The 12000-nt window shown below is 50.6% G+C and overlaps 1 protein-coding gene across 1 annotated transcript in view; it reads right to left on the bottom strand.

Annotated features, from left to right (window-relative positions):
* Positions 1–1572: 1572 nt before the first annotated feature.
* Positions 1573–12000, bottom strand: part of ajm1 (apical junction component 1 homolog) — a 31203-nt gene continuing 20775 nt past the window's right edge. The window contains 2 exon segments of the mRNA XM_028808662.2: positions 1573–2230; positions 2232–4872. Of these exon segments, the coding sequence (XP_028664495.2) occupies positions 1574–2230; positions 2232–4817 (3243 nt within the window). The 5' untranslated portion in view covers positions 4818–4872 and the 3' untranslated portion in view covers position 1573.

The following is a 12000-nucleotide window of genomic DNA, read 5'->3' as shown; positions in this document are numbered from 1 at the left end:
AACCCAGACCCCTAAAAGATGCTGTACTGGTGTTGCCCTAAATGAACAAACCCATTTGAAACCTTTTGGATTGGTTAGAGGCCTGAATGTGTCCCCAGACTGGGCCAGTTTAGTGTTGCCATTTAATGTATTGTCACACAGGTGTGCATTTGGGAAGCAGTCAATGGGCTTGGCTAAGAGGGTGGTTACGCCAGACCAGGGGTTTGACAGTGTGCACTAAGGCCTTCTTCTCTTTGCTCTGCGGACTCCCAGAAGGGAAATCCCCCCTAATGCCACTTCCAGTCCCGCCTCCAGAGACCTCCCAACAACTCCAGGTCCTGACCTCACTTCCGGTTTCAGCTCAGGAGCCCCGCCTCTTCCTCCCTATCCACTATGAGTTCGCCACTCTTCTCTTGTTGTATCAGTCCTTTGTGGTTACTCACTTGGTGTTTGCTTACAGTTACAGACTTGCGCAAAGCTCAGGTATACGGGGTGGATTCCCACCAAAACTTCCTGTCTTACTCATCTGTTTTGCAGTATCTGGTTTTCGGGAGAGACCTGAGGATTGAGATAACATGCAACATCCACTTGGGTTCATCCACACTGGTCCAACCCCGTGGACATAAGGAGAATGTATAACATCCACACCGGCTCAACCTCATTAAGAGAATATGCAACCTGATAAGACGATCACGCTGGGATTTTCAACCCTGACCGCGTCATGATGTTGTCCTAAATTCACAAATCCATACAGAAGTTTCTTGATCCATTCCAGGATCACAGAAGGTCAGAATGTGTCCCATATTTAGTGCTGCCAATCAATTGATCTCACCTTTTGGGGAGACCTAAGGATTGGGAGAACATGCAACGTCCAGATGGGCTCAGCCACTGTGGTCCAAGCCTGTGGACATGAGGAGAACGTAGAACCTCCACACTGCCTGAAGCGTGACTGTATCTCTACAAGGTAGCAGCCCTAACAGCTAATCGCAAATCCATTCACACGTTTCCAGAACCTTCCAGATCCATGATAGGCCAATCTAGAGCTTCCAATCAGTGTGCCCTATTTATCAGCCATAGAAGAAAACCTGAGCATGGGGAGAACATGCAAACGACCACACAGTGATCAGCCCGGGATTTTGAACCCGTGTTCACTGTGCCACCATGCCACCCTAAATGAACTAAAAATAGATTTCAATATTAATCTATACCTTTTTATAAAATTACGAGACTATAAAACATAATGACATTTTGAGGGCATAGGCATAGAAGCTCTTTTTTTTGGCGTGAATAGAAATCCACAAACGGGTGCAGAATAAGGGCCCATTGGCACACGTGCCCAGTCTTCGTTGTCATGGAAACATCCTGAGACTCTTAATTTGGTCTCCTGGTTTCTGGTCACACCCAAACAAAAATGCCATAAATGAATCAGGGGTGGGGTGCGAGGGTATTTGGACGGGTGGACCGGATGAACGCCGCATCCGCCACAACACTTGGCCTTGATCTCCGAGGACAAATAATACTATTTGGGTGCGTCGTCTCCATAGCAAAATACACCTCTGGATATGAAACAAGAAGACGCCTCCAGAGAGTTCCGCTATATAATGTCGTCCAGAAGATTCGGTGCAGCCACCCAGTCCAGCGTCCGCGGCTCCGAGGCTGCCATGATCATGCACATGAACTGCTTGCCAGTCCTCTTGTCAAGGGGGTAAATGGTGGTGGGCGTGAATCTCTTATTGCTCTCCACAAAGTCGCAGAGCTGCTGATAGACGGCGGGGTACTCGTGGCGCAGGAACACCCCCCGGGTGCGCAGCTCGCGCTGGATGTTGATGAAGCAGATCTCCCTGGCCTTGCGGCCTTCCTCCCCGTCTTGATCGATATCAGCCATGCCGGGGGGTGGGGTGAGGATGAGGGTCTCCATCTCGCTCTCCTTTTTGAAGATCTTCTTCTCTGGGCTGGAGGAGGCCAGCGCCACCTTGGCATACTTCCTAACGGTGGGAGCCTGGACTCGAGGTGACGGCCCGTCAGGCACTTTTTCCCCGATAGCAATGGATACATTCAGGAGGAAACATTCGTTGGGGTCGTACTCTTTGCCGGCGTCCTGGAGCTCCTTGCCATAGTTGCCGAGGTTGTCCTTGTAGCTGTCGAGCTCCCGTAGCGAGAGGTAAGTCGGCGACATCAGGAGGCTCTCCAGGCCGAACTGAAGGAAGTTGTCTGACGAGCCCGGACTGGGGAAGCCCAAGAAGAGGACGCCCCCGGCCGCGGGAAAGGAAGCCCACTTTGGCGATGCGCGAGAAGGCCTTGTGGACCTCGGCGTTCTCACGGCAGAACTTCAGCATGTGGCGGCAGACGCTCCCGATGCGCCCGTACACGCAGCTCTCCTTGTGGGTGTCCCAGTCCTCGCGCCGGCAGTTCCGCGAGCAGTAGTAGGTGTAGCAGCTGTGGCACGACTTGAAGTAGAGGCAGGCATTGAAGAGGGTCTCGGTTCGGCGGCATTTGCTGTTGGAGCACATCATGGTGTCATCCTCATCGGTGCTCTGGTCAGGCGAGCACTCCTCTGGGGTTTTGAGTGGGCCATCGCAGCTGCTCTCTGGTGGGCACAGCTTGGCTGGCGCAGGCTGCACTTTCAAGGGTGCAGGCTCTTGTTCGGCTTTGGCTTCTCGCTGACGTGAAGGGTCCACCTCCTCTTCATCAATCAGCTTCTTCAACTGGCCCAGAAGGTCTTCGCTGGGACGCCGGCTGGCGGGTGGCTTGTAATCGATGACCAAGTCAGCCAGCAGCTCGTCCAGCTGTTCCAGGCTCTGCTGAAGCGAGGAGCTCCGGACAGGCTGGCTGTCTTTGGCAGAATTGGGAACTGCAGATGGCGCATCTTGATGAGGGGCGTTTTGGGCGGGACCCTTGTTGGGCCGATCCCAGTGGGCGGAGTGCAGATGACTTTTCCCGGAGCCATTGGGGTGGAGGTCGTTGTCGGTAATGGTGATCTCGGGAGTGACAAACCACAGACGGCTGCCACCGTTCCTCGATCCGTCAGTACAGACCTTCTCCAGTAGCGAGTTCTCCGACAGAGAGAGGGCAGCGTAGCGGCGGGGTGAACTAGACAGGTTGACTACCACTGGCTGGCGCCGCTCATCAGGAGAGAGGGCGCGGGTGCCATGGGACAGCAAGTTCTCATAGCTGCGGCCCCGATGTACCGGCTGCTCCCTTTGGACAGTTGGATTCAGGATGTTGTCCCACGATTTCGAGTAGTATCGGGTGTCGGTGCCCAGCCTGTGGTGGTCGGTGCCACTGGAGGTGTACCAAGCAGGCAGCGATGCATCTGGACGGGGTCTATGGATACGTAACTGAGAGGTAGGGTGGTGGGTGGCATAGCCTGGGGCCAAGTCAGGGGCATACCAGTCGTTGAAATGAAGTTGCGGGATTCGGGGCCGGTGATATGCTGCCCGATGTTCTGTGTAATAAGCCCTGGAGGGTACATGGTGCTCCGGCGGAGTCGCAATGTGCTCATTGGTGTAGAAAATTCTGGAAGGGACAGACTGCACCGGGTAGCTTTGGAGCGGATCTCCGTAGTACAACCTGGAGGGTGGTGTCTGAACGATGAATGGATCGCCGGCCGAATATGGCTTGGCGCAAGAGCTCTGGACAGGATAGCGAGTTGGCTCATCGGTGTAATACGAGCGTGGTGGCAGGGTGTGCACCCAGCGTGCACTCTGATCCACCTTGGCATAGGTTGGGTGATCTTCGCTATATATGGAGCCAACAGTGATGGCTGGCGTCGTGTGCCTCCCAGTGTCCTCTGTGTAGAAAAAGCTGGTTGGCACACTGGAGCTGGAGTATGCCCGCTGCTCTCTGCCTGCATAGTCCCTTTCATCTCGAGACGAGGGCACCTGCTGCAGGAAGACATCCGCTGGAGGGAAGCCTTCACTGTTGAGCGGGTATAGCTGCTTGTAGTCTCCACTGTAGGAGTCAGTGGGTGTGGGCGTCCTGGAGCTGGGTGCCTGAAAACCAGGGGGCACTGTCAGACCCCTGCTGCCTCCACTCGAATACCGCTGCCATGGCACTTCAGCTCTCACACTGCTGGACCTGCTGTTCTTTCCGGCGTGGTGCAGGACAGCCTCGTCCGGCTTGATGTCTACACGGCACCGGACGTGAGGGCTCGTGGCGGGCTTCTCAGGGTGGCTCTGGAGGAGGCAGTCGGGCACAAAGAGCGGCGAATAGCGACTCAACTCACCCCGCTGCGGCTGGAGCTTGATGGGGTGCACTTCGTTCATCATAGCCCGGCTTGCCGCGTACAACGCCTCCCGGTGTGGGGACGCCTCCGCTCTCCGGTGGGCCTCCCGGGTGCCACGCTGGGCCTCTCTACCTCTTCTGACTGGTGGTGGGGAGACCTCGATGGCCACGGGGGTGAAGGCCGTCTTGACCCGGGGGGCGCTCCTTGAACGAGTCCTCTTCTTCTCCTCCCCGGCAGCATGATGCGCGTCGACGGGTGCCGGTGGCAGGGGAACCTTGGAGTTGAACAGATCTGGGGAGGAGAAGCGCAGGTGGCCCTGCTGGCTCAGGGCATTCCAGGCCACCTCCGGGTTGAGCGTCTGTCGGTCGGCCCTCCAGTATGGATACTCCATGGAGGTGCCCGAGGCTCGCAGGTCGTCCAGTGACTCGAGGAAGTCAAAGCTGCGACAGTGCCGTTTGTTGAACGTTTCCTGATTGTCCTCCAGCGTGCTGGCGTTGCGGCTATCACATGGTCTGGATGGGGAGCAGGGCTTGGCGTGGGTCGAGGTTGGGTGCACTGTAATGTCTCGATACACAGTCGATACGAGGATGTCAGGCGGGTCGGTTCGTGTCATCTTAAACGGGACTCTTCGAGTCGTGGCCCTCAGATCATTTTAATCTTGGTATGTCCTGCAGAAAGAGAAGAAAAAAGAAAAAACAACAACATCAATTGATTTAAAAAAACAACAAACAAAAAAACAGAGCTGTCAGAATCCCACCACCACCAATCCGAGGTCGGGGAGTAGTGCCCATCCTGGCATCTCTGGGTACAAGGCAGGAATAAGACCTTGGCTAGGACACTGGACATTTCCAAATCCTTTCCATTCTCAAATTTACTTAATGCATTTCAGAGTCAAGGAGATGGCGCCTATCCTGGCATCACATGGCACAAGGTAGGAACCAGCCCTAGACATGATGCCAGTCACTTTCAAATCTTCTTCTTCTTCTTCTTTCGGTTGCTCCCGTTAGGGGTCGCCACAGCGGATCATCTTCTTCCATATCTTTCTGTCCTCGTCATCTTGTTCTGTTACACCCATCACCTGCATGTCCTCTCTCACCACATCCATAAACCTTCTCTTAGGCCTTCCTCTTCTCCTCTTCCCTGACAGCTCTATCCTTAACACCCTTCTCCCGATATACCCAGCATCTCTCCTCTGCACATGTCCAAACCAACGCAATCTCACCTCTCTGACTTTGTCTCCCACCCGTCCCACCCGAGCTGACCCTCTAATGTCCTCATTTCTAGTCCTGTCCATCTTCGTCACCCCCAATGCAAATCTTAACATCTTTAACTCTGCCACCTCCAGCTCCATCTCCTGTGCCACCATCTCCAACCCATATAACATAGCTGGTCTCACTACCGTCCTGTAGACCTTCACTTTCACTCTTGCTGATACCCGTCTGTCACAAATCACTCCTGACGCTCTTCTCCACCAATTCCACCCTGCCTGGACAATCTTCTTTGCCTTCTCTTCAACAATCCCCATTACTCTGTACTGTTGATCCCAAGTAGTTAAACTCATCCACCTTCGCCAACTCTACTCCCGTCATCCTCACCACTCCTCTGACCTCCCTCTCATTCACACACGTGTTCTGTCTTGGTGGTCCTACTGACGTTCTTTCTTGTCCTCTCATATCTCCACCTCTCCAGGGTCTCCTCACCCTGCTCCCTACTATCGCTACAGATCACCATGTCATCTGCAAACATCACAGTCCATGGGGACTCCTGTCTAATCTCGTCTGTCAACCTGTCCATCACCATTGCAAATAAGAAAGGGCTCAGAGCCGATCCCTGATGTAATCCCACCTCCGTCACTCTTACTGCAGACCTCACCACTGTCACACTTCCCTCGTACATATCCTGTACAACTCTTACATACTTCTCTGCCACTCCCGACTTCCTCATACAATACAACAGCTCCTCTCAAGTCACCCTGTCATTTGCTTTCTTCAGGTCCACAACGACACAATGCAACTCCTTCTCTAAACTTCTCCATCAACATCCTCAGAGCAAACATCTCATCTATGGTGCTCTTTCTTGGTATGAAACCATCCTGCTGCTCACTGATCATCACCTCACTTCTTAATTGAGCTTCCACTACTCTTTCCCATAACTTCATGCTGTGGCTCATCAATTTTAAACACTTTCAAGTCTGGGTTATCCAATTCGGCATCATGATGGTGGATACTACCCTGGCATCACAGAACATAAGGTGAGGGTCAGCCAGGTGGGATTTGTCTAACTGGTGACTTTCATGCATCCATTTTAAAAAATCCAGTTATCCGGTTTAGGTTGCTGGTGAACTTGTGCTTATCCTCCCAGCACTGGGTACAAGGTGGGATGGACCTGGACGGGGGTGCCAGTCCACTGTAGGGCCCACTCACACAGTTCAGTGTCACCGATTAACCTTACATAATGGACACCCAGCACATGAAAACAGGGAGAACATGAAAACTCCACACATGCAGGATTTGAACCCAGGATTCTGGAGCCACAAAGGCTGCCGGTCCTCCATGCTCTGCCGAACTACCGATTTTACCTGCCAGGGTTTTTTTTTTTTGTATGTTTAGTTTCTATTAAGTCACTGGGTGTTTTGAAAGCTGTGGTGGGTTGGCACCCTGCCCAGGATTGGTTCCCTGCCTTGTGCCCTGTGTTGGCTGGGATTGGCTCCAGCAGACCCCCGTGACCCTGTGTTCGGATTCAGCGGGTTGGAAAATGGATGGATGGATGGATGGGTGTTTTGAAAGGCACTATATAAAACAAAAGAATGAGCGCTCCCTCAGACGACCACACACTGTTAAAATATAAATTGGGAAACTTGGCATTTCAGTTCTCATCAGGAGCAGGAGAAGGGAGGACTCGAAATGGCGCCACCCAGTGGACAAAATCAGGCGCTGCGGCTTGGCAATTTTTAAAAAGCCACATGTGTTTTTCCTGCTCAGTTCTGGAGCGATGTTTTTTTTTTGTTCTTTATTTCGCCTTATACAATTTCTTGTATTGGGAATTTGGTAGTTTTCGCATACCCCTTGGGTCAGAGCGCAGGGTCAGCCATTGCACAGCGCCCCTGGAGCAATTACAGGTTTAAGGGCCTTGCTCAAGGGCCCAGCAGAGCAGTGGCCTTTTTGGCAGTGACGGGGATTTGAACCGGCAACCTTCGGGATACCAGCGCAGATCCTTAGCCTCAGAGCCACCACTCCGCCTGTTATGTGCTTCAAGTTCTTTGGGTTTGTTTTAAATTGGATTCCTGTTTGCTTTGTAAAGTGCCTCACGAGTGTGCGTTCTGTGAAAGGCACTATATAAAATTAAAAAAAAAAGACTGTAAGACTCCATTTTGTGTATGATGCTCAGGAGTATCAATGGTTAAAAAAGTGCACATTTAAAATTAGGATGGAAATGAACATTTTCGGCACAAGTCTATAAACTAAGCCAGCGGGACAAGATAATTACCTCAAGGAGTTGAGCTAAATTAGGAAACGAGACATGAACGCTCAGGAGTTGTCTCCTTTGTGCCAAGCTTCAATTAGAGCAGATACAAACACACCTTATTATCTTTAGGAGAACACTAATTGGACTCAAAATGGGGGGCTCGGAGTTGCCCCTTATGAGCTAATGATCTGTGCTCCACTGATGGCTGTGGGTCTGTGGAGCTGGTGGAGATCACAAGTGCAGTACGCCCGGGTGCCAGCACCAATTTCTGCATGCGACATGCTTGGAACGAACTTTCACTTATGATCCGAGCCAGAAAGACGACTGGATACCCAGAATTCACTCAGGGTGACCCCCCCCCCCCCCAATCCTCTTATCTGTCTGCCCTTCCTGAGGTGGCAGCGGTGGGATTTCATTTCAGGCCCTGGGGATTGCACAGTAGTGTCCCTTGCCAGTTGTGCCAAAGGAGAACTCGGGCACGCTCTATCCGAGTCTTGTTCCTTTCGTACCACACATCGCCTGCTTGGGCAGTGCGGTCAGCCGCACCACACTAGGTGGGTGACCTGGCATCTGTCTAGGAGGGTCCACCTCAGGTGTTTCAGTTCTTATTTTTCTGGGTTTTGCTCACTTTGCTCTTTTTCCCCCTTACAGGTGGTCCTTTGGGCATTCGAGGGGCACTTTACCCCAGACGTGGCAGCAGATGGACAGCTCAGTGGATGCCATCTTTGATTTTCTGAATGAATATCAAGCTTTGTCGTAGGCTGTGGCAAAAGGCGCTATAAATAGATAAAGGTGGCATGACAGACGAGCAACGCTTCATGAGCCTAACAGATCAGACAAAGAAACAGGGACGGCCTCCTGCTCTAAGAGAGCCCCCCCCATTGTGACCCCCCCCTCACAAAACCTACTAATAATAGGCTACAAAGAACTAGAAGAAAAATGGAAAAGAAAAAGAAAAGAAAACCAACAGAGCTTTCAGTAATGCACTGTAATTAAGAGCTCAGCGCCTCGAGCGGCACACGCAAAGACACTCGGGGGGCACACACTCACCTCTCTGTGGGATGGTGGAACGTGAGGCCGTGTTTGTTTCAGGTCAACATCCCAGTTTTGTGGACACAGAAGAGACCCTGTGTGCCCACCAAAAGGGAAAGTAGGAGAGACGGTAGGGAAGAGCAGGACCAATTAATGTGGTGTAGTACCAGGAGACACCAGCGGGGGCACAAGTGAGAATGAAGAAAGAGATAAGTCAGGGGCCCATGGAGGCCCACCAGCCAATCAGAATGTAACTTGAAGCATCTTTGGGGTCTCAACATCAAAGTGTCGATACGCTGCCACCCCCCCCCCCCCCCCACACACACCTGTGTGTCAGTGCCAGCTGGTGTACGTCAGCCACTCCTGCCCGCTGCCCGGCCTCGTCTCCACTTTGGGGGTTTATTAAAGTTGTGCAGACAAACTCACCTGTGCCAGGTAAACACGCAGACTTTAACATAACTACTGATGGTGGACCAGACACAAGTCACACATACTGAGAAGCCACCATCCTGGTTACACGCCGAGCTTGTAATTACAGACACACACACAACCAAAGAAGCCCACCACTGTGTTTTTACAAAGTGACCCCCTTTAACAAACACACCACTGGACACACAAAGGCAGAATCACTTGATTTGACAGGCTGACGCGCTCGGTGACTCACATCTGGACTGAACTAATCACACACAAACAGAGCGGTCGCCCATCTAGTGACACACACAGAACTCCACCATTGCCTTTTTATAAAATCAAATACACAGTTGCACACACAAAGGCAGACCCCGCTGTGCTTATTCACGGGATCACTGGCTTGTGCTGCACACTCAGGTACACAAGTACACTCATTTTATGACTCACACCAGTGGTTTGCCATTTTTTTTTTTATATTGTTGCGACCCCCCCAATATAAGTGTCTTCAAGGCCCAACAGGGGGGAGGTGTCGTCGTCCCCCTGGGTAAATCCCACATGACTCACCATCATATATGCGCTTGGTTAGGTTCCCCCTGGTGAATTAAATGGCGCCAGCGTGATTATCTGGATGTCCTCCTAAGTCTAATCAACACACCAGGGAGGGTCAGCTAATGTGAATTCATTGTAAGAGCGGGGGGTGGTCCCCCAGGTGAAGGAGAGTCAAGTACAATCGTCACCGGGGGGGGATTTGGGGAATCAAGGAGCAGCCACCCCTGTGGCCCACTGTGTGACCCACCTGAACTCACCTCGTGACCATCTTCCAGCATAAACAATACCAACTTGTGACCCACGACCACCCGATCCAGAAGATAAGAAAGACAACAGCGGACACTGAGCTTGTATTACACACGTCAAAGTGACACAATTAGACACACACAGGCAGACCCACTTTGCTTATGAGAAGCCATAAATAACACTCACACTCACTTGGACAAACACAAGCATTTGACCGCTTACACACCTGAGCACACACATGCACACCTGACAGACCTAGAATTACACACTACCCGTGTTCATAGTAACACACACCTATAGAATTACACAATTCCATTTATACAGAGTGACACACTAATGCACAAACAGGACACACACACACACAGGCTGAATCTGCTACACTCTTAAATACAACACCTTCTGCGTGTGAGTTCAGTGTTACACACCTTGTTCTACACACCCACACCCATATAGATAGATAGATAGATAGATAGATAGATAGATAGATAGATAGATAGATAGATAGATAGATAGATAGATAGATAGAAATGAAAGGCACTATATTATAGATAGATAGATAGATAGATAGATAGATAGATAGATAGATAGATAGATAGATAGATAGATAGATAGATAGATAATATACTAGCTGTTCCCGTCAGCTCCAGCTGCTAGTACAGAAACAGGACAAACTTTCAAAATCAATAAACAAACGGGTATCGCTAGCGAAGCGGAGGCAAAGTCCGCTCCAAAACGTCGCGAGAGGTCGAGAGACTCGAACAGAGACTGGCGCGTGAGTGAGGAGGGCCCCGCCCCTAACGTCACGCCGCCTCCTCCTCCCCTTGGCCCGCCGCCTCAGTCACGGAATAGCGCGAATACAGTATATCGCTCCTGCAAGCGAACTCTGATACTTAGCACGATGAGAGAAGTCGCAAAATCAATCGGAATGTTCAAGTAAATTCTAGAAAAAAAACTAAAATCTAAATCTGTGAAGTAGTTTTCTCGTGAAAAGCAGTCAGACATACTGTATATACGCTGGATTTTATATATGTGAGCAGCATGGTGGCGCAGTGGTAGCGCTGCTGCCTCGCAGTAATAAGACCTGGGTTTGCTTCCCGGGTCCTCCTTGCGTGGAGTTGGCATGTTCTCCCCGTGCCTGCGTGGGTTTCCTCCCACAGTCCAAAGACATGCAGGTTAAATTGTCCCTAGTGTGTGCCCTGTGGTGGGCTGGCGCCCTGTACTGGCTGGGATTGGCTCCAGCAGACCCTGTGTTAGGATATAGCGGGTTGGACAATGACTGACTGATGACATGAATGACTGAGAATAATATATATATATATTATATATAGATAGATAGATAGATAGATAGATAGATAGATAGATAGATAGATAGATAGATAGATAGATAGAGGTGCTGGTCATAAAATTAGAATATCATGACAAAGTTGATTTATTTCAGTAATTCCATTCAAAAAGTGAAACTTGTATATTAGATTCATTCATTACACACAGACTGATGTATTTCAAATGTTTATTTATTTTAATGTTGATGATTATAACTGACAACTAATGAAAGTCCCGAAATTCAGTATCTTGGAAAATTAGAATATCAATTAAGACCAATGCAACAAAAGGATTTTTAGAAATGTTGGCCAACTGAAAGGTATGAACATGAAAAGTAGGAGCATGTACAGCACTCAATATTTAGTTGGGGCTCCTTTGGCCTGGATTACTGCAGCAATGCGGCGTGGCATGGAGTCAATCAGTCTGTGGCACTGCTCAGGTGTTATGAGAGCCCATGTTGCTCTGATAGTGGCCTTCAGCTCTTCTGAATTGTTGGGTCTGGCGTATTGCATCTTCCTCTTCACAATACCCCATAGATTTTCTATGGGGTTAAGGTCAGGCGAGTTTGCTGGCCAATCAAGAACAGGGATACCATGGTCCTTAAACCAGGTACTGGTAGCTTTGGCACTGTGTGCAGGTGCCAGGTCCTGTTGGAAAATGAAATCTGCATCTCCATAAAGTTCGTCAGCAGCAGGAAGCATGAAGTGCTCTAAAACTTCCTTGGAGACGGCTGCGTTGACCTTGGACCTCAGAAAACACAATGGACCAAC

The sequence above is a fragment of the Erpetoichthys calabaricus genome, chromosome 9, assembly GCF_900747795.2.
Source record: "Erpetoichthys calabaricus chromosome 9, fErpCal1.3, whole genome shotgun sequence".
Classification (NCBI taxonomy): Eukaryota; Metazoa; Chordata; class Cladistia; order Polypteriformes; family Polypteridae; genus Erpetoichthys; species Erpetoichthys calabaricus.
This window is presented reverse-complemented; position numbering and strand designations above follow the sequence as displayed.